The sequence below is a fragment of the Callionymus lyra genome, chromosome 6 (genome assembly GCF_982586985.1).
Source record: "Callionymus lyra chromosome 6, fCalLyr1.hap1.1, whole genome shotgun sequence".
In the NCBI taxonomy this organism is placed as follows: domain Eukaryota; kingdom Metazoa; phylum Chordata; class Actinopteri; order Syngnathiformes; family Callionymidae; genus Callionymus; species Callionymus lyra.
In genome coordinates, this window is record NC_141823.1 from 1,922,350 (window position 1) to 1,946,384 (window position 24,035).

Here is a 24,035-nt window from a genome sequence, read left to right on the forward strand (position 1 = left end):
ATGAAGATGATGATGATAAAGGTGAAGATGGTGATGAAGATGATGATGAAGGGCGTGAAGATGATAATGACGATGATGAAGGGGATGAAGATGATGAAGGTGATGATGATGATGAAGATGATGAAGGGCGTGAAGATGATGATGAGGATGATGAAGGTGATGAAGATGATGACGATGATGATGACGATGATGAAGGTGATGAAGATGATGATGATGATGATGAGGAAGATGATGATGATGAAGGACGTGAAGGTGATGATGATGAAGGTGATGATGATGATGATGATGATGGAGATAAGGATGACGATGATGATGATGACGATGAAGGGCGTGAAGATGATGAAGGTGATGGTGATGAAGGTGATGATGATAATGATGATGAAGATGATGGTGACACAATATCTAGTGTAAGTTAAAATGTTGAGGTTGTTTGTGTGTTTTGTGTAAAGGTTGGTTCAGCGGAAGGTCATCTAAAGGTCATCTGAAGGTCATAGACTATTTGTTGTCATTAAAGTTCTGTTTTTCTAACGTGTTCAGAGAAACGTTATCGTTTTACACATTAAAAAACGAGTGTTTCTACTGAGTCGTCTTCTGGAGAAACATGTGATGAATATATTTATGTTATACATGTTTCACTTGAGTATGTTTTACTGAGTCACAGTTACACCTTTATCAGCCTCTTGTATTAACACACATGCACACACACACACACTCACACTCACACACACACACACACACACACTCACACACACACACGGGTCTAACAAGTCTTCAGAGACTCCTGCTCATCATCCGGGGCCACATTAGTCGACGCCTGCACCAGATTTTACTTGGTAATTCTCTGCTGCTCCATATTCATGCTCGTCAGATTGAGACGTCCTTGTAGTGTCCTTGACGGTTATTAATGTCTGGTCCACTTCAGCAGGTTCCTGCACACGCTTGTCTTCGCATCCGGAGATCCAGCGCCACCTAGAGGTGAAGACTTTTCAATGGACTCTAACTCTTGATGAGCTTTAATAAAAACGACTTTAATTGATCAAAGTTTTAAAATACTTGTTGAATCCAAAACACGCGACTGAAGTTTCATTAAATATCCTTTATTATCAAATATAAAAGTGACAGGAAAGGATGATGCAGCGAAAGTTGACTTTTGTCAAATAAATGGATGAAATCACTTAAAAAGGTAAAATTAAATTCTTGATAAACAAAAATGTATCTGTGGTCACATGACCGCTGTGGTTGGTACAAGGTCAAAAGGTCATGGGATGGTGTTGACAGAAGCTTCATGCGTCATGTGACCTCTGGCGTGGTTCTGGACCGGCACGTTTGACTCCCCGAAACTGTACGTGGGCCGCCGAGTGACTGACGCGCAGCACGACCGGATCGGACCGGTTCTGTCTAATTGGAGCCGGTGAGCGTCTCTTGTTTGTGAACAACAGAGGCGTCTGCGGCGCTATCTGGCGAGCTGCAGGCTCTCGCGCCGCCGAGGCGAGGTCGCGCGGGTCCTTCGGCTCGCGGCGACACCCGAGGGCCCGCCGGCGCAGCGGGGGGTCCGGGTGCCGGTGAGGTCTCTGCGGCGCCGCTGCATGAAAGCCTAATGAGGGGGAGGACGAGGACGAGCGGCGCCGAGGATGAAAGACGCCGCCGCGCTCGCGGACATTTGTTGTTGTTGCAAACAAGCAGCGCCGGCGTCTTCGCGGACGCCTCATGAATAAATCAAGTCCCGGACCACGTGAGCGGCCCGGAGAAGACCAGAACCGCCGGCTACAAACCACCGACTTTTTTAACACGGAAAGTTGCTTTAGAAACAGTTTCACCAACACAAGAGTCCAAGAGCGGGAGGGATGAGGATCAGCGACGCTCAAAGAGCGGGACAGGACCTCTGAGTCCATGGTTCTCAAACCCGGTGGACTGACCACACAGATCCTGGTCTCTCAGGTCCTCTGTCCTGCCTGAGGCGACCCCTGGAGTACCGGGAGGAGAACCTGGAGCTCGGGCGTCCGTCAGAGACGTGGAGCGAAGTAGGAGAATAAACGTGGTTCATGTTTGAGTTCCGGGTCAGCAGGAGAGGAGACCTCAGACCGTGAGCATCTCTACGCCACTTTCTTCTTCCTGCTTCCTCTCAGCTCCGAGAACTGGACCTGCACACACGGTCCAGATCAAGTTCTCAGTCGTTATCAAGTTTCGGGTTTGATTGACATGTGGACATCGATGATTCTGAAGAGCCTCTAAAAGTATTTTATACTAACATGTTCTACACATGTTTTTATAGTGTGTGTGAACTTTCCAGTAAACGTTGTGAAGAGAACATGTAGATGCAGTGACAGGAGTCGCCTGAGGGTGTCAGCAGAGAGCACAGTGCTAGAAGAAGCTCTTGACAGACTCAAGTATGTTTGTTACTCTTGTTTAGACATGCTAACGTGCTAACACTAGAGCAGCATCTGGACCACGTGACTCAATGTTGTGTTGACGACACTTGAACACAACACGGATGCGTTCAGGGAACGCGGTGAAGTGTGGGAACGTCGGACCTCCAGAGCCTCGTCAACACCGGCAGGATTAGCGTTAATTACACGTGGGGTTCCGGGCTGATCCGGGCTTACCTTCTGCACGTCTGACGGGACCCTGGACAGGAAGTCGAGCAGCTCGTTGTTGTCGATGCTGTACGGGTTCCTCAGCTTCTTGGTGAACTTATTGACGCCTGCAGCACATCAACGTGTCATTAGCAGCAGTTTACACACAAACACACAGTCACGTGTGTGTGTGTCTACACCAGTGTGTGTCAGTGTCGTCACAATGTTCAGCTTTGTTTCACTGCTTTTCTCAGGAATTGAATTCCTTGAACTCCAAAAATCTTTCCTGAAGGATCTTTGAGATGGTTGAACGTGAAGATAGGCAGCTGTCACTCAAACTCACCCCACAGCAGCACGATGTAGCGAACAGACACGTAGTAAGAAACAACCGTCACCACCAGCAGCACCAGCAGAGCCAGAGCTGACAGGAACGGAACCGACCAGTTGAAGGTGCTGGAAGAATGAAGTCAACATCCTCATCATCACCTTTATCACCATCATCATCAACATCTTCTTCATAATTATCTTCAATATCTTCATCCTCATCATCATCATCTTTATCATTATCGTCAGCATCATCATCTTCAACATCTTCATCATCTTCAACATCTTCATCATCATCGTCATCATCATCATCTTCAACATCTTCATCATCATCTTCAACATCTTCATCATCATCATCTTCAACATCTTCATCATCATCATCTTCAACATCTTCATCATCATCATCATCTTCAACATCTTCATCATCATCTTCAACCTCTTCATCATCATCTTCAACATCTTCATCATCATCGTCATCATCATCATCTTCAACATCTTCTTCATCATCTTCAACATCTTCATCATCATCTTCAACTTCAACATCTTCATCATCATCATCATCTTCAACATCTTCATCATCATCTTCAACATCTTCATCATCATCTTCAACATCTTCATCATCATCGTCATCATCATCTTAATCATCATCTTCAACATCTTCATCATCATCTTCAACATCTTCATCATCATCGCCATCATCATCATCTTCAACATCTTCATCATCATCGTCATCATCATCTTAATCATCATCTTCATCATCATCATCAACATCTTCATCATCATCATCGTCATCATCTTCAACATCTTCATCATCATCTTCATCATTTTCATCATCTTCATCAACCTCTTCATCATTATTGTCTTCATCAACATCTTCATCATCATCTTCAACATCTTCATCATCATCATCGTCATCATCTTCAACATCTTCATCAACATCTTCTTCATAATCATCTTCAACATCGTCATCATCTTCATCTTCATCAACATCTTCATCAACATCTTCTTCATAATCATCTTCAACATCGTCATCATCTTCATCATCATCATCTTCATCATCAATCTTTCATCTTCTCACTTCTTGATTCTCTCTCCAAAACATGCGATCTGGTCTAGAAGGTTCTGCAGGGTGATGATGTTGTCCTGGATCTTGTGGAACTTCTCCACCAGCCCTTTCTTCTCTGACTCCTACACACGCAGACACACGCAGACACACACAAACACACACTATTGGTTATTAGCATAAAGAAGTGTCATACGAGGATGAGGTTAGAAGTAGACGAGGGAGGACGTGCACGTATGATGAAGACATCCAGACCAGCTGAAGGTCTCATGCCAATGCTGGAGATGTAAGAATCAGAAATGTTGTTATAATTATTCCTGTTATGGTTCAAATGTCATCACATCCTGAGAGGTCAAGACGTGGAGATGTTGGAGAGTGTGAGGAGCATTGATGGTCTCAGGCCAGTGTGGCTTCAGTCGAGGAGAGAAACTTCACACGACCTCTTGATGACCTTCACCGTCTCAGGACAGGCTGGTGTCAGAGTGGTCAATGGTCTCAAGGGTTTGCCTCGTGGGTCATGTGGTCTTTGAGGGCGGGACACGCCCCCCGATTAGTATATGGACGTCATGTGACGTCTCCATTAACGCACCTTCTCGTCCTCGTCCTCCTCGTCCTCCAGGTCCAGGTTGTCCTGCCGGAGAAGAAGAAGAAGAAGAAGAGTTCACCTCAACAGTCTCAGACAGACCCGGAGGTCGAGGTGACAACCTTTCTATATGATTGAATTCAGCTTAAAAATAAACAATTTTTTTAAAATAAAAACAGTGTTTCATCATTTGAAAGGTCAAACTCAATATTGTGATGAACTTATTCACCAACATACAAGAACTTTGACTTTGCAAGGAAACACTGCAGTAACACGCGTCTCCTGAGGGTGGCAGCAGAGAGCGCAGCACTAGAAGAAGCTCTGACTCACCAGGTCTTGACAGACTCGCCCGGAGCGGATCTGCAGGTAGTTCCAGCTGATGAGGAGGACCAGGGTCAGAGGCAGCATGTAGAACTCCCAGAACCAGACGCAGAGCAGGAACAGCTGCAAGAGGTCACATGGTCAGAGTCTGGTCACGTGACGACCACTGACCACTGCAGCACATGGAACCATCTCCTCACAGACGTGATCATGTGCCAACACTGAGGGAATTGAACCAGCAGCCCCTAAAGAGAAGAGTCTGGACCTGCTACTGCTGGAACATGTGGTCAGTCTGAGGAGAAACTCTTCATCATCTTCATCATCTTTACATTGTCTTCAACATCATCTTCATCATCTTCATCTTTACATCTTCATCATCTTTATCATCTTCATCTTCATCATGATCATCATCATCATCTTCACATCTTCATCATCTTTACATTGTCTTCAACATCATCTTTACATCTTCATCATCTTTATCATCTTCATCTTCATCATGATCTTCAACATCATCTTCATCATCATCTTCATCTTTACATCTTCATCATCTTCACATGGTCATCATCATCTTTACATCTTCATCTTTACATCATCATCTTCACATCTTCATCATCTTTACATCGTCTTCAACATCATCTTCATCTTTACATCTTCATCATCATCTTTACATCGTCATCATCTTCATCATCATCATCATCTTTACATCGTCATCCTCTTCATCATCATCTTTACATCATCTTCACATCTTCATCATCTTTACATCATCTTCATCATCATCTTTACATCGTCATCATCTTCATCTTCATCATCTTTACATCGTCATCATCTTCATCATCATCTTTACATCATCTTCATCTTCATCATCTTCACATCTCCATCATCTTTACATCATCTTCATCATCTTCACATCTTCATCATCATCATCGTCATCATCTTCATCTTTACATCGTCATCATCATCATCTTCATCATCATCATCTTTACATCATCTTCATCGTCATCATCATTTTTACATCATGATCATCTTCATCGCCACATCGTCATCATGATCATCGTCATCGTCATCCTCTTTACATCTTCATCATCATCATCATCTTCACATTGTCATCATCTTCATCTTTACATCATCGTGTGTGTGTGTGTGTGTGTGTGTGTGTGTGTGTGTGTGTGTGTGTGTGTGTGTGTGTGAGAAAGTAAAAGCGAGGAATGAAATCATAGCAAACATCAGTAAAACAAACATAAATAAAAGATAAACATCAAACTTTATCTTCTCTCGCTCTGTTGACTCTTGACAGTCACGTGTCACTGCCCCCTACAGGACACCTACGACATGACACCCGACCTCTGTCTGACCTGAGCGTTTTAGCTTCAGTTCCCAGCAGGGGGCAGCAGACTGCAGCGAGTGTGTGTGTGTGAGAGAGAGAGAGGACGGGTGTGCACTTGATAGTGTGTGTGAATGTGTGCATGGAAGTGTGTGTGTGACATTAGTGTGTGTATGTCGAAGTGTGTGTGTGTAAGTTAGTGTGAAGCTTGAAGCTGTTTCGGGCTCCTGAGTCTAGTGTGTGTATGTGTGTGAGTCTTCATTTCATGTGTTTAAGTCAAGTTTGTGTGCATGTGTGTGTGTGTGTCTCCAAGTGTGTGTTTATCTTCATGTGTTTGTTTTCATGCGCTTGTAGCTGCTCAGTGTGAGTCTTCATGTGTGTGTTTCTTCATGTGTGTGTTTCTTCATGTGTGTCTCCATGTGTGTGTCTTCACAAGTGTGTGTCTTCATGTGTGTCTTCATGAGTGTGTGTCTTCATGTGTGTCTTCATGAGTGTGTATTCATGAGTGTGTGTCCTCATGTGTGTGTCTCCATGTGTGAGACTCAAGTGTGTGTCTTCATGTGTGTGTGTCTTCATGTGTGTCTCTTCATGTATGTCTTCATGTGTGTGTGTCTTCATGTGTGTCTCTTCATGTGTGTGTTTCTTCATGTGTGTGTCTTCACAAGTGTGTGTCTTCATGTGTGTCTTCATTTGTGAGAGTCAAGTGTGTGTCTTCATGTGTGTGTGTCTTCATGTGTGTCTCCACATGTGTGTCTTCATGAGTGTGTGTCTTCATGTGTGAGAGTCAAGTGTGTGTCTTCATGTGTGTCTGTCTTCATGTGTGTCTCCACGTGTGTGTGTGTTAACATCTGTGTCTTCACGTGTGTGTCTTCATGTGTGAGAGTCAAGTGTGTGTCTTCATGTGTGTCTCCACGTGTGTGTGTGTTATCATGTGTGTCTCCACGTGTGTGTCTTCATGAGTGTGTGTCTTCATGTGTGAGAGTCAAGTGTGTGTCTTCATGTGTGTGTGTCCACGTGTGTGTGTTATCATATGTGTGTCTTCACGTGTGTGTGTATCCACGTGTATGTGTTATCATATGTGTGTCTCCATGTGTGTGTGTATCCACGTGTGTGTGTGTTATCATATGTGTGTCTTCACGTGTGTGTGTATCCACGTGTGTGTGTTATCATGTGTGTCTCCACGTGTGTGTGTCATCATGTGTGTCTCCACGTGTGTGTTTTATCATATGTGTGTCTTCACGTGTGTGTATCCACGTGTATGTGTTATCATATGTGTGTCTTCACGTTTGTGTGTATCCACGTGTGTGTGTGTAATCATGTGTGTGTCTCCGTGTGTGTGTTATCATATGTGTGTCTTCACGTGTGTGTATATCCACGTGTATGTGTTATCATATGTGTGCGTCTCCATGTGTGTGTGTTATCATGTGTGTGCGTCTCACCAGGAAGGCCACTAGGCTGCGCTGCACACTCTCCCATCTGAAGCAGCTCTTGATGAAGTGCAGGCTGGTCATGATGGACCGGAACAAGGTCTGGACCCGCATCACGTTCCGGGCCAGAGCCTGAGGACAGACAGGAAGTAGCTGCAGGTCAAGGTGTGCGTCTCCATGGGAACGATGCAGCGGTACAAACTCTGTGACCTTCGGCTCAGTCTGACCTCTGACCTCTAATGTTTACATCTCAAGTGTCGGTCAGGACCGGACGGATCAGAGCAGCAGGAGTCTCTGGCACCGATCCCAGGCCCAGCAGAACCATTAGGCGGGTCCGGGGTTAATCGTGCGTTCTGTCGCAGCGGTCAGGGGCCACGCATGTCGGAAACGTGACCTGATTTAGTCGAACAAGACTCCAGCGTCCGAGCGCCGGCGTCGCTGAGCAAGGCATTGTTGCGCAACAAAGAGTCTTTGTGGGTCTCACAGACAGACCGACTCCCCGACTCACACCCTGTCCGGACCACTGTACGTCAAACCTGCCCGACCAGAACCACCGCTGAGCAGCACCAGAACCACCGCTGAGCAGCACCAGAACCACCGCTGAGCAGCACCAGAACCACCGCTGAGCAGCACCAGAACCACCGCTGAGCAGCACCAGAACCACCGCTGAGCAGCACCAGAACCACCGCTGAGCAGCACCAGAAGCACCGCTGAGCTGGACCAGAACCACCGCTGAGCAGCACCAGAACCACCGCTGAGCAGCACCAGAAGCACCGCTGAGCTGGACCAGAACCACTGCTTAGCAGCACCAGAACCACCGCTGAGCAGGACCAGAACCACCGCTGAGCAGCACCAGAAGCACCGCTGAGCAGGACCAGAACCACTGCTGAGCAGCACCAGAACCACCGCTGAGCAGCACCAGAAGCACCGCTGAGCTGGACCAGAACCACTGCTTAGCAGCACCAGAACCACCGCTGAGCAGGACCAGAACCACCGCTGAGCAGCACCAGAAGCACCGCTGAGCAGGACCAGAACCACTGCTGAGCAGGACCAGAACCACTGCTGAGCAGGACCAGAACCACCGCTGAGCAGGACCAGAACCACTGCTGAGCAGGACCAGAACCACTGCTGAGCAGGACCAGAACCACTGCTGAGCAGGACCAGAACCACCGCTGAGCAGGACCAGAACCACCGCTGAGCAGCACCAGAACCACTGCTGAGCAGGACCAGAACCACTGCTGAGCAGGACCAGAACCACTGCTGAGCAGGACCAGAACCACCGCTGAGCAGGACCAGTTGCCTGTTGTGTAAGTTTATGGATGTTTTGTGTGACTCTGTAAATGTGTGTAGCAACATTGTAGTTAATTGTTTTGGTTTGCCATCATGTTGATTGTGTTTCTTTGTCATCAGTGTTTGTTTGTATTTGTTTGTCATCAGTGTTGGTTGTGTTTTTTGTCATCAGTGTTGGTTGTGTTTGTTTGTCGTCAGTGTTGATTGTGTTTTTTTGTCATCAGTGTTGGTTGTGTTTGTTGTCGTCAGTGTTGGTTGTGTTTGTTTGTCATCAGTGTTGGTTGTGTTTGTTGTCGTAAGTGTTGGTTGTGTTTGTTTGTCGTCAGTCTTGGTTGTATTTGTTTGTCATCAGTGTTGGTTGTGTTTTTTGTCATCAGTGTTGGTTGTGTTTGTTTGTCATCAGTGTTGATTGTGTTTGTTGTCGTCAGTGTTGGTTGTGTTTGTTTGTCGTCAGTGTTGGTTGTGTTTGTTTGTCGTCAGTGTTGGTTGTGTTTGTTTGTCATCAGTGTTGGTTGTGTTTGTTGTCGTCAGTGTTGGTTGTGTTTGTTTGTCATCAGTGTTGGTTGTGTTTTTTGTCATCAGTGTTGGTTGTGTTTGTTGTAGTCAGTGTTGATTGTGTTTGTTGTCGTCAGTGTTGGTTGTGTTTTTTGTCATCAGTGTTGGTTGTGTTTTTTGTCATCAGTGTTGGTTGTGTTTGTTGTCATCAGTGTTGCTTGTGTTTGTTGTCATCAGTGTTGGTTGTGTTTGTTGTCATCAGTGTTGGTTGTGTTTGTTGTCATCAGGTTTGGTTGTGTTTGTTGTAGTCAGTGTTGATTGTGTTTGTTGTCATCAGTGTTGGTTGTGTTTTTTGTCATCAGTGTTGGTTGTGTTTGTTGTCATCAGTGTTGGTTGTGTTTGTTGTCATCAGTGTTGGTTGTGTTTATTGTCATCAGTGTTGGTTGTGTTTGTTTGTCATCAGTGTTGGTTGTGTTTGTTTGTCATCAATGTTGGTTGTGTTTTTTGTCATCAGTGTTGGTTGTGTTTGTTGTCGTCAGTGTTGGTTGTGTTTGTTGTCATCAGTGTTGGTTGTGTTTTTTGTCATCAGTGTTGGTTGTGTTTGTTGTCGTCAGTGTTGGTTGTGTTTGTTGTCGTCAGTGTTGGTTGTGTTTGTTGTCATCAGTGTTGGTTGTGTTTTTTGTCATCAGTGTTGGTTGTGTTTGTTGTCGTCAGTGTTGGTTGTGTTTTTTGTCATCAGTGTTGGTTGTCGTCAGTGTTGGTTGTGTTTGTTGTCGTCAGTGTTGGTTGTGTTTTTTGTCATCAGTGTTGGTTGTGTTTGTTGTCGTCAGTGTTGGTTGTGTTTGTTGTCATCAGTGTTGGTTGTGTTTGTTTGTCATCAGTGTTGGTTGTGTTTGTTGTCGTCAGTGTTGGTTGTGTTTGTTGTCATCAGTGTTGGTTGTGTTTGTTGTCGTCAGTGTTGGTTGTGTTTTTTGTCATCAGTGTTGGTTGTGTTTGTTGTCGTCAGTGTTGGTTGTGTTTGTTGTCGTCAGTGTTGGTTGTGTTTGTTTGTTTAGTGTAATTAGGGAAACAAAGAACTTGATGGTTTGTTTTCTTGTCAACAAACCTTCTTGGAGAACTTGGGGTTGTCCTCCACGAAGAGTTTCTCTCTGGGCTGGAAGGTTCTGATGCCGGCCCGGACCTGAGGACACACGACACACATGAGACCATGAGCAGCTCCGACTGGACCTCCTGACCCCACTGACCGGGTTGAAGATGACCTCCAGCTCCAGACTGATGCTCCCCTTGGACGGTCGGCTCAGGTCCTCCTTCTTCAGCGGGTGCCAGACCTGCTGGCCCGGGCGGACCTGCGGGTCGGACGGAGTCAGGTACTGACCGCTGCGGACCGGAGTTCTGACTCACCGAGAGAAGCGGGATCGCCACTTTTCCCAGGAAGTCCGGAGCCTTGTCCCCGTCCTCGTCGAAGACCGTGATCAGCAGAACTTCGTGGACGTCTCGGACCGGACTGTGGAGTCACAGGTGAGCGACTCAATGACTCAATGACTCAATGACTCAATGACTCAAAATGATGGAATGTAAGTATTTAGAGAATCATCTGAACTAACAGATCCGCTAGTAATGACTCAGTGACTCAGTGACTCAGTGACTCACAGAGTGAAGACCTGGTTCCACTCCGGACAGAGACTCTTGTAAACGGTGTAAGTCTGGAGACGGTCGTTTCCCAGCTGCAGCACACAGAAGGGGTCGCTCTTACCTGCACAACAACAACACACTTGTCACACACAGGACCCACATACACACACTTGTCACACATGTCACAAAAGACACACCACACACACGTCACACACTCACCGTTCAGGTCTGCAGCCAGAAGGTCTTTGGCTCTGATCACTTTCACCTGCAGGAAACCCACGTCAGCCATGTTGGAGAAGGTTTTCTTCAGCACCTGAACACACACACACACTGTGAGCTACACAACACACACACACCACAACACTGTGAGCTACACAACACACACACACCACAACACTGTGAGCTACACAACACACACACACCACAACACTGTGAGCTACACAACACACACACACCACAACACTGTGAGCTACACAACACACACACACCACAACACTGTGAGCTACACAACACACACACACCACACCACTGTGAGCTACACAACACACACACACCACAACACTGTGAGCTACACAACACACACACACCACAACACTGTGAGCTACACAACACACACACACCACAACACTGTGAGCTACACAACACACACACACCACACCACTGTGAGCTACACAACACACACACACCACAACACTGTGAGCTACACAACACACACACACCACAACACTGTGAGCTACACAACACACACACACCACAACACTGTTAGCTACACAACACACACACACCACAACACTGTGAGCTACACAACACACACACACCACAACACTGTGAGCTACACAACGCACACACACCACAACACTGTGAGCTACACAACACACACACACCACAACATTGTGAGCTACACAACACACACACACCACACCACTGTGAGCTACACAACCCAACACACACCACACCACTGTGAGCTACACAACACACACACACCACACCACTGTGACCTACACAACCCAACACACACCACACCACTGTGAGCTACACAACACACACACACCACACCACTGTGAGCTACACAACACTGTGAGCTACACAACACACACACACCACACCACTGTGAGCTACACAACCCAACACACACCACAACACTGTGAGCTAGACAACCCAACACACACTACACCACTGTGAGCTACACAACCCAACACACACCACAACACTGTGAGCTAGACAACCCAACACACACTACACCACTGTGAGCTACACAACCCAACACACACTACACCACTGTGAGCTACACAACCCAACACACACCACAACACTGTGAGCTATACAACCCAACACACACCACACCACTGTGAGCTACACAACCCAACACACACTACACCACTGTGAGCTACACAACCCAACACACACCACAACACTGTGAGCTACACAACCCAACATACACTACACCACTGTGAGCTACACAACCCAACACACACTACACCACTGTGAGCTACACAACCCAACACACACCACAACACTGTGAGCTACACAACACTGTGAGCTACACAACACACACACACCACAACACTGTGAGCTACACAACACACACACACCACAACACTGTGAGCTACACAACACACACACACCACAACACTGTGAGCTACACAACACACACACACCACAACACTGTGAGCTACACAACACACACACACCACACCACTGTGAGCTACACAACACACACACACCACAACACTGTGAGCTACACAACACACACACACCACACCACTGTGAGCTACACAACACACACACACCACAACACTGTGAGCTACACAACACACACACACCACAACACTGTGAGCTACACAACACACACACACCACAACACTGTGAGCTACACAACACACACACACCACACCACTGTGAGCTACACAACACACACACACCACAACACTGTGAGCTACACAACACACACACACCACAACACTGTGAGCTACACAACACACACACACCACAACACTGTGAGCTACACAACACACACACACCACAACACTGTGAGCTACACAACGCACACACACCACAACACTGTGAGCTACACAACACACACACACCACAACACTGTGAGCTACACAACAAACACACACCACAACACTGTGAGCTACACAACACACACACACCACACAACTGTGAGCTACACAACCCAACACACACCACACCACTGTGAGCTACACAACACACACACACCACACCACTGTGACCTACACAACCCAACACACACCACACCACTGTGAGCTACACAACACACACACACCACACCACTGTGAGCTACACAACCCAACACACACCACAACACTGTGAGCTACACAACACACACACACCACAACACTGTGAGCTACACAACACTGTGAGCTACACAACAACACTGTGAGCTACACAACACTGTGAGCTACACAACAACACTGTGAGCTACACAACAACACTGTGAGCTACACAACACTGTGAGCTACACAACAACACTGTGAGCTACACAACACTGTGAGCTACACCACACCACTGTGAGCTACACAACACACACACACCACACCACTGTGAGCTACACAACCCAACACACACCACAACACTGTGAGCTACACAACACACACACACCACAACACTGTGAGCTACACAACAACACTGTGAGCTACACAACACTGTGAGCTACACAACAACACTGTGAGCTACACAACAACACTGTGAGCTACACAACACACACACACCACAACACTGTGAGCTACACAACACACACACACCACACCACTGTGAGCTACACAACACACACACACCACAACACTGTGAGCTACACAACACACACACACCACAACACTGTGAGCTACACAACACACACACACCACAACACTGTGAGCTACACAACACACACACACCACAACACTGTGAGCTACACAACGCACACACACCACAACACTGTGAGCTACACAACACACACACACCACAACACTGTGAGCTACACAACACACACACACCACAACACTGTGAGCTACACAACACACACACACCACACAACTGTGAGCTACACAACCCAACACACACCACACCACTGTGAGCTACACAACACACACACACCACACCACTGTGACCTACACAACCCAACACACACCACACCACTGTGAGCTACACAACACACACACACCACACCACTGTGAGCTACACAACCCAACACACACCACAACACTGTGAGCTACACAACACACACACACCACAACACTGTGAGCTACACAACACTGTGAGCTACACAACAACACTGTGAGCTACACAACACTGTGAGCTACACAACAACACTGTGAGCTACACAACAACACTGTGAGCTACACAACACTGTGAGCTACACAACAACACTGTGAGCTACACAACACTGTGAGCTACACCACACCACTGTGAGCTACACAACACACACACACCACACCACTGTGAGCTACACAACCCAACACACACCACAACACTGTGAGCTACACAACACACACACACCACAACACTGTGAGCTACACAACAACACTGTGAGCTACACAACACTGTGAGCTACACAACAACACTGTGAGCTACACAACAACACTGTGAGCTACACAACAACACTGTGAGCTACACAACAACACTGTGAGCTACACAACAACACTGTGAGCTACACAACACTGTGAGCTACACAACACTCTGAGCTACACAACACTGTGAGCTACACAACACTGTGAGCTACACAACACCACTGTGAGCTACACAACAACACTGTGAGCTACACAACACTGTGAGCTACACAACACTGTGAGCTACACAACAACACTGTGAGCTACACAACAACACTGTGAGCTACACAACACTGTGAGCTACACAACACTGTGAGCTACACAACAACACTGTGAGCTACACAACAACACTGTGAGCTACACAACAACACTGTGAGCTACACAACACTGTGAGCTACACAACACTGTGAGCTACACAACAACACTGTGAGCTACACAACAACACTGTGAGCTACACAACACACACACACCACACCACTGTGAGCTACACAACCCAACACACACCACAACACTGTGAGCTACACAACACACACACACCACAACACTGTGAGCTACACAACAACACTGTGAGCTACACAACACTGTGAGCTACACAACAACACTGTGAGCTACACAACAACACTGTGAGCTACACAACAACACTGTGAGCTACACAACAACACTGTGAGCTACACAACACTGTGAGCTACACAACACTCTGAGCTACACAACACTGTGAGCTACACAACACTGTGAGCTACACAACACCACTGTGAGCTACACAACAACACTGTGAGCTACACAACACTGTGAGCTACACAACACTGTGAGCTACACAACAACACTGTGAGCTACACAACAACACTGTGAGCTACACAACACTGTGAGCTACACAACACTGTGAGCTACACAACAACACTGTGAGCTACACAACAACACTGTGAGCTACACAACAACACTGTGAGCTACACAACACTGTGAGCTACACAACACTGTGAGCTACACAACACTGTGAGCTACACAACAACACTGTGAGCTACACAACAACACTGTGAGCTACAAAACAACACTGTGAGCTACACAACAACACTGTGAGCTACACAACAACACTGTGAGCTACACAACACTGTGAGCTACACAACAACACTGTGAGCTACACAACACTGTGAGCTACACAACAACACGGTGAGCTACACAACAACACTGTGAGCTACACAACAACACTGTGAGCTACACAACAACACTGTGAGCTACACAACAACACTGTGAGCTACACAACCCATTTTATGTTTTATTTGTGTTTTTATTTTAATTCTAAAGTCATTGTTCATTTATTCTCTGATCAACTCGTTCATTGAGACATTTTTCAAAAATCATTTGAAGACGTTTCGTGTTGAGCTTCATTTTCTGTTCACGACAACAGCGCCACCTGCCGGCTGTGAGGCTTTAGCACAGACAGTGAAAATAAACACACTTCATCCAGGTTTACAGTAACACAACTTAACTAGTGTCACACAAACTCTGAGAACAGGAAGGATTTAAAACTTTGAAAGTTTTAGGTTTAAAGGTTTAAAGACGACAGCGCCACCTGCTGTTACTGACGCAGATGGTTCAATTCCTGCACTTCTTTTTGTGTATCCGTCAGTGTGAATGTGTACTTGCCTTTGTGTGCGTTTGTTCATTTAACTGTGTCTGTGCGTGTTTTTTTTTTTAACGTTTGTGTGTTTTCGTATGCATGTGTGTAATTGTGTGTGTGTTTGAGTGTGAATGAATGTGTGCGTGTGTTTTTTTAACATTTGTGTGTTTTCGTATGCATGTGTGTAATTGTGTGTGTTTTTAACGTTTGTGTGTTTTCGTATGCATGTGTGTAATTGTGTGTGTGTTTGAGTGTGAATGAATGTGTGCGTGTGTTTTTTTAACATTTGTGTGTTTTCGTATGCATGTGTGTAATTGTGTGTGTTTTTTAACGTTTGTGTGTTTTCGTATGCATGTGTGTAATTGTGTGTATGTTTGTTGTGAGTGTATTTTTTAATGTTTGTGTATTTTTATATGCATGTGTGTAATTGTGTATGTATGTGTTTGCATGAATGTGTGCATGTGTTTTTTAACGTTTGTGTGTTTTTGTATGCATGTGTGTAATTGTGTATGTATGTTTGCATGAATGTGTGCATGTGTTTTTTAACGTTTGTGTGTTTTTGTATGCATGTGTGTAATTGTGTATGTATGTTTGCATGAATGTGTGCATGTGTTTTTTAACGTTTGTGTGTTTTTGTATGCATGTGTGTAATTGTGTATGTATGTTTGCATGAATGTGTGCATGTGTTTTTTAACGTTTGTGTGTTTTTGTATGCATGTGTGTAATTGTGTATGTATGTTTGCATGAATGTGTGCATGTGTTTTTTAACGTTTGTGTGTTTTTGTATGCATGTGTGTAATTGTGTATGTATGTTTGCATGAATGTGTGCATGTGTTTTTTAACGTTTGTGTGTTTTTGTATGCATGTGTGTAATTGTGTATGTATGTTTGCATGAATGTGTGCGTGTGTTTTTTAACGTTTGTGTGTTTTTGTATGCATGTGTGTAATTGTGTATGTATGTGTTTGCATGAATGTGTGCGTGTGATTTTTAACGTTTGTGTGTTTTTGTATGCATGCGTGTAAATGTGTATGTGTGTGTGGATGAATGTGTGCGTGTGTTTTTTTAACGTTTGTGTGTTTTTGTATGCATGTGTGTAATTGTGTATGTATGTGTTTGCATGAATGTGTGCGTGTGATTTTTAACGTTTGTGTGTTTTTGTATGCATGTGTGTAATTGTGTACGTATGTGTTTGCATGAATGTGTGCGTGTGATTTTTAACGTTTGTGTGTTTTTGTATGCATGTGTGTAATTGTGTACGTATGTGTTTGCATGAATGTGTGCGTGTGATTTTTAACGTTTGTGTGTTTTTGTATGCATGTGTGTAAATGTGTATGTGTGTGTGGATGAATGTGTGCGTGTGTTTTTTTAACGTTTGTGTGTTTTTGTATGCATGTGTGTAATTGTGTATGTGTGTGTGGATGAATGTGTGCATGTGTTTTTTAACGTTTGTGTGTTTTTGTATGCATGCGTGTAAATGTGTATGTGTGTGTGTGTGACAGTGTGTGTGTTGATGACGAGGCTCACGTAGTTCTGCAGCTGGTTGTCTCTCTCGCGTGGGTCGTCCAGCAGGGCGGCGCTCACGTCACTGATGGAGACTCCACTGCACACGCTCAGAGTGAGCAGGAAGACCAGACGACCTTTGCCCTGCTCCAAGGTCAAGGTGAAGAGCTGCCGCTGGTCGAAGGGAACCACGGAGAGGTTCACGTCACAACTGTGGACACACACAGACACGCACACGCGCACACACACACACACACACACACACACACGCACACGCACAACCGCACACACATGAGTCAGTGTGCAGAGCTACACACTCACACCAGACACACTCACACTCCCAGACACTCTTCACTCCTGCGACCCTCTTTGGACCACAAGTCCACCTCCAGCAGTGATGGACTGTCCAGGAACTGGTTGAGGCAGAACTTCTCTCTCCACTGAGGGTTGGACACTTTACAGTGGTTCTGGAGGACACACAAGCATGAGGATGATGATGAAGATGAAGAAGACGAGAACATGGAGGATGATGAAGGTGAAGAAGACGAGAACATGGAGGATGATGAAGGTGAAGAAGACGAGAACATGGAGGATGATGAAGGTGAAGAACACGAGAACATGGAGGATGATGAAGGTGAAGAAGAAGAGATCATGGAGGATGATGAAGGTGAAGAACACGAGAACATGGAGGATGATGAAGGTGAAGAAGAAGAGAACATGGAGGATGATGAAGGTGAAGAAGACGAGAACATGGAGGATGATAAGGGGGTTGGACTTGCTGTAAGTAGATGAAATAAAAGAAGACTCTTCTCTGATCACACCAGTGTGAAGAACCTTGGATGTTTTTGTAAGTGACGACATCTGTGACCTTCACCTGTCCTTGACAGAGTTGACAGTAAAGGACAGCAGAGGGAGGACGAGGAGGACGAGGGAGGACGAGGAGGACGAGGAGGACGAGGAGGACGAGGAGGACGAGGGAGGACGAGGAGGACGAGGAGGACGAGGGAGGACGAGGAGGACGAGGAGGACGAGGGAGGACGAGGAGGACGAGGGAGGACGAGGAGGACGAGGAGGACGAGGGAGGACGAGGAGGACGAGGGAGGACGAGGGAGGACGAGGAGGACGAGGAGGACGAGGAGGACGAGGGAGGACGAGGAGGACGAGGAGGACGAGGAGGACGAGGAGGACGAGGAGGAAGAGGGAGGACGAGGGAGGACGAGGAGGACGAGGAGGACGAGGAGGACGAGGAGGACGAGGGAGGACGAGGAGGACGAGGGAGGACGAGGAGGACGAGGGAGGACGAGGAGGACGAGGGAGGACGAGGAGGACGAGGGAGGACGAGGAGGACGAGGAGGACGAGGGAGGACGAGGGAGGACGAGGGAGGACGAGGAGGACGAGGAGGACGTGGGAGGACGAGGAGGACGAGGGAGGACAAGGGAGGACGAGGAGGACGTGGGAGGACGTGGGAGGACGAGGGAGGACGAGGAGGACGTGGGAGGACGAGGAGGACGAGGAGGACGAGGAGGACGAGGGAGGACGAGGGAGGACGAGGGAGGACGAGGAGGACGTGGGAGGACGTGGGAGGACGAGGAGGACGTGGGAGGACGAGGAGGACGAGGAGGACGAGGAGGACGTGGGAGGACGAGGGAGGACGAGGAGGACGAGGGAGGACGAGGAGGACGTGGGAGGACGAAGGAGGACGAGGAGGACGTGGGAGGACGAGGAGGACGTGGGAGGACGAGGAGGACGAAGGAGGACGAAGGAGGACGAGGGAAGACGAGGAGGACGAGGGAAGACGAGGAGGATCAAAGACGTCAGACCTTGCTCTTGTATCTCTGCTCTCCTAGTTTGAAGCAGACAAACAGTTGTCCAGCTCCAGGGCTGCTGACCTCCTGACCCTCCACCAGGACGATGGTCACCACAGACGTCCACAGCTGACTCTTCCTCATGCACTCGGACAGTCGAAGGCTCTGCTGAGTCCCACTAGACTGGAGGACAACAGGAGGTCAGACCAGGACCAGGAAGGTCACCAAGGTCTCCTAGGTTGTGTGGAGTCAGTGGTCATAATGTTTTCACACAGTCTAGAGACGACGCGACTGACAGCAGCACAGCTGGACCTTCAGTCCGGGCAGAGCAGGGAGGCCCTCAGAGACCCAGGGAACCCGACCCCAGACAGATAAAGGGTCTTACCCTGAAGCTTGGCTTTCGGGGGCAGCGCTGCGGCGGAGCATGCGAGTTAAGGCGAGACACAAACACATTAGTAGGACTAGAGCTGCTGAGCAAAGCTTCATGCGGCGAGAGCCGGACTCCTACGTTGCCTCTCCTGCCGTCCACGTCCCTCAGAGACAGAGTCAGGTCCAGCAGCACCAAACCCATGTCCTCCTCCACACTGTCGGGGTCCTCCAGGGCCAGAGAGATCGCGTGGACCCTGAGCAGAAGACCAGTCAAGACACAGACTCGCAGGTTCATTAACCCGTGAACCAACGACTCCTGAGTCAACATGTTGGTGTCCACCAGACGACTCACGGGTTAATGATGTGAGTCACACGACTCCTGAGTCCACATGTTGAAACAGGAAGTGATGTCATTGCTCACCTGTCCATGTCCAGGTCGCTCAACAGGACTCGGGCGGCGCCCATGAAGTCGTCTGTGGTCAAGTCCCGGTCGTAGACCTGCAGGCGGACGGACAAGGTGACGGAGTTGAGGACTATAGCAGGAACCAGACCCAGAAGTTCTGGTTCGACAATGTGCTACCATGCTAATGGTGTTATGGTGTTACCTTTCTAACATGCTATAATGCTAACATGTTAATGCGCTAACATGATTATGTGCGACCATTCTAACATGTAATGTATATGTGCTACAATCCTACCATGCTAACATGTTCTTGTGCTACAATGCTATCATGCTAACATGTTAATGCCCTAACATGTTTATGTGCGACCATTCTAACATGTAATGTATATGTGCTACAATCCTACCATGCTAACATGTTCTTGTGCTACAATGCTATCATGCTAACATGTTAATGCGCTTACATGTTTATGTGCGACCATTCTAACATGTAATGTATATGTGCTACAATGCTACTATGCTAACATGTTCTTGTGCTACAATGCTATCATGCTAACATGTTTATGTGTGATCATTCTAGCATGTAATGTATATGTGCAACAATGCTACTATGCTAACATGTAATGTATATGTGCTACAATGCTACTATGCTAACATGTAATGCATATGTGCAACAATGCTACTATGCTAACATGTAATGCATATGTGCAACAATGCTACTATGCTAACATGTAATGTATATGTGCTACAATGCTACTATGCTAACATGTAATGTATATGTGCTACAATGCTACTATGCTAACATGTAATGTATATGTGCTACAATGCTACTATGCTAACATGTAATGTATATGTGCTACAATGCTACTATGCTAACATGTAATGTATATGTGCTACAATGCTTCTATGCTAACATGTAACGTATATGTGCTACAATGCTAGACTGACGCAGACAAACCTTGACGTGCAGCGCCTGAGTCAAGTCCTTGACTGGGATGGAGAAGGACTCGTTCCAGGACGGGTTCAGGTCCTTGAACACAACTTTGCTCTTGTAGTAAGTCTTTCCTTCCAGCTTGAACTTGACGTACGGGTCGCTGGTGCCTGTCGACACTTTTGTTTCACTTCACACACGTGCAACACAATCAACTCTGCAGCTACACACAACTTTAGTTCTGCACTTTTAAAATGACTGCATGTTATTGCGCACACACACACACACACACTGATGAGATACACACTCACACACACTCACGAGAGACAGACACACACACGTATGCACATCCTTGGATAGACACACAGATATACACACACAGACTCACACATGAATGCAGGGTGTGGTTCAAACAGGTTCTAATTTGTGGAATCTTGTTCCGTCTGTTATCAGATGAACCTGACACTGATGACTTGATACACACACACACACGCATATATACACACACTCACACACACTCACACATGCACTCACACACACATGTATATACACTCACACACACACACGCATATATACACACTCACACACACACTCGCTCACACACACGCACTCCCTCACACATGCACACACATATATACACTCACACGTACACGCATATACACACACACACACATGTGCACACGCACTCCCTCACACATGTATATACACACACACACACGTCCATCAACACTATTCTTCCAGCACGTGTTCTCCTCCACACAGACAGGGGGCGACAAAGCTCACCACTGCGATCCCGAATAACCAGGTTCTTCCCTTCCTTCAGGTTGACGGTCAACAGGTACGACCTCCTGTTGTTCTCGAACGAGATGTTCGACTCCGAGTCCATGTCGCCCTGGAAACACACAACCGTCACGTGTCACGACAACTGCAGCAGAGGACCAGACGCTGATGCTGAACCAGACGCTGATGGTGTTGAAGCCGACGTGGAGACCGGAGCAGACCAGTCACTTGTGGATTTAGGTTGGACTCGCCACAGAGCAAACACTGACGCACACACACACGCACACACACGCACACACTGACGCACACACTGACGCACACACTGACGCACACACAGACGCGCGCACACACGCGCACACGCACACACAGACACACACGCACACACACAGACACACGCACACACACACACACACACACACACACACACGCACACACACACGCACACACAGACACACGCACACACACGCGCACACAAACACACACACACGCACACACACACGCACACAAACACAGACACACGCACACACACACACAAACACACACGCACACACACACGCACACACACACACATGCACACACACACGCACACACACAAACACACACACACACACACACGCACACACACACACGCACACACACACGCACACACACGCACACACATGCACACAAACACAAACACACAAACACACACACACAAACACACACCCCCACACACACACCCCCCCACACACACACACACACACAGACACACGCACACACACGCACACAAACACAAACACACACAGGCTGCTCGTTTGTCAAATCACAAACTGAGCAAAGAAATCCGAGTCCAGTAGAGATGCTGTCGACCAATCAGACGCCGAGGTTGTAACGATCGATCCGACGCTCGACAAGATCAGGATCGTTTAGTCATGTCTGGTTATGACATCAGAGAGAAACGAAACTTGAAAATAAAACAAACTAAATAATTTATTAACATAGTTTAGACAAAAACAAACTTATTAATATTAAATGGATTCTATTTTTTTCTATATTTTTATTTTAAAATATCACGTTTGCTCCACTAAGAACAAATAAATGATGAATTATATTATATTATATTTAATCATTTGTAATATTGATAATACTTTAATAATATATTTAATTTTTCTTTTTTAAACATTACATTTAGAAAAATATTACAATATAAAACTTTTGAATTAAATTTCCACTTTTAATATCAATTATTTTAATTCAAAAAGTTTTAAATTGTAATATTTTTCCAAATGTAATGTATATACGAATATCAACTTTTAACCAAACGTTAATAACTTAATAATAAATAATAATAAATATAAACGAACCTGAGTCTCGACGCTGATGCTCGACGACGACCTTCACGTTTGAGTGACAGGTCAAGGAAGCGACTCCGTCAGGAAGTGATTCTTTTTAATCTAACGTCGAGCAGGAACCCACCTCTGCTGGGTTTTCACCTTTTCGACTGATGTCTTTGATAAGAGCTGAGCCAGAAGACTGAAGTCACTTCCTGCTCTCACCTGAGTCTGAAGGTGAGTTCACACCGAACTGTCCACGGGGTCTAACGTCAGTGGAGAGTCGGAGGTGAGCGTCCAAGAGGAGCTCGGTCGTCCGGGAGAGACTCGGAGTAGAACCCGAGGTCATGAGAGGCTGTGAGTGACACTTCATCACGGGTCACATGATCACATCCTGGTCAGTCTGTCCCTGAACTCCAGCTCCTCCCGGTGCACACACCCGGAGGTCAGAGGTCAAACATCAGACGGGGAGTTTTTGTTGTTGTTTACGTTTCTCTGTTAAAACGTGAAAATCTTTGTTTTTCGTCTAAAGATGTGATTTATTTTGTGATCATGAATATGATTGAAGTCAAAATAAATAAATGACAAAATGTGTAAATAATAATAATTAATTAAAAAAGAATAAATAAAAATTAATTCATTAATTAATAAATAATGCGCCAAAATAAAGTTTGACAATTAAATGATTGAATGATAAATAATTAAAGACGTAAAAAAATGTGTTAAAAACACTAAAACTCGTTAGA

The 24,035-nt window shown here is 46.3% G+C and overlaps 1 protein-coding gene across 2 annotated transcripts in view; it reads right to left on the reverse strand.

The window, feature by feature from the left end:
• Positions 1 to 1,076: 1,076 nt before the first annotated feature.
• The window catches only part of mctp2b (multiple C2 domains, transmembrane 2b), a 29,032-nt gene continuing 6,073 nt past the window's right edge, over positions 1,077 to 24,035 (reverse strand). The window contains exons 3-22 of one of the 2 annotated variants that reach the window (XM_087793011.1): positions 21,983 to 22,091; positions 21,227 to 21,369; positions 20,290 to 20,366; positions 20,008 to 20,122; positions 19,885 to 19,911; positions 19,515 to 19,682; positions 18,030 to 18,160; positions 17,718 to 17,904; positions 11,249 to 11,342; positions 11,048 to 11,150; positions 10,799 to 10,901; positions 10,642 to 10,743; positions 10,503 to 10,577; positions 7,625 to 7,744; positions 4,874 to 4,987; positions 4,550 to 4,591; positions 3,976 to 4,085; positions 2,917 to 3,026; positions 2,604 to 2,701; positions 1,077 to 2,141 (exon numbers count right to left, since the gene is read on the reverse strand). In XM_087793011.1, coding sequence (XP_087649137.1) covers positions 2,094 to 2,141; positions 2,604 to 2,701; positions 2,917 to 3,026; positions 3,976 to 4,085; positions 4,550 to 4,591; positions 4,874 to 4,987; positions 7,625 to 7,744; positions 10,503 to 10,577; positions 10,642 to 10,743; positions 10,799 to 10,901; positions 11,048 to 11,150; positions 11,249 to 11,342; positions 17,718 to 17,904; positions 18,030 to 18,160; positions 19,515 to 19,682; positions 19,885 to 19,911; positions 20,008 to 20,122; positions 20,290 to 20,366; positions 21,227 to 21,369; positions 21,983 to 22,091 — 2,076 coding nt within the window. In that variant the 3' untranslated portion in view covers positions 1,077 to 2,093. The remainder of the gene's footprint in view (positions 2,142 to 2,603; positions 2,702 to 2,916; positions 3,027 to 3,975; positions 4,086 to 4,549; positions 4,592 to 4,873; positions 4,988 to 7,624; positions 7,745 to 10,502; positions 10,578 to 10,641; positions 10,744 to 10,798; positions 10,902 to 11,047; positions 11,151 to 11,248; positions 11,343 to 17,717; positions 17,905 to 18,029; positions 18,161 to 19,514; positions 19,683 to 19,884; positions 19,912 to 20,007; positions 20,123 to 20,289; positions 20,367 to 21,226; positions 21,370 to 21,982; positions 22,092 to 24,035) is intronic. The other variant, XM_087793012.1, reaches the window with a different exon arrangement.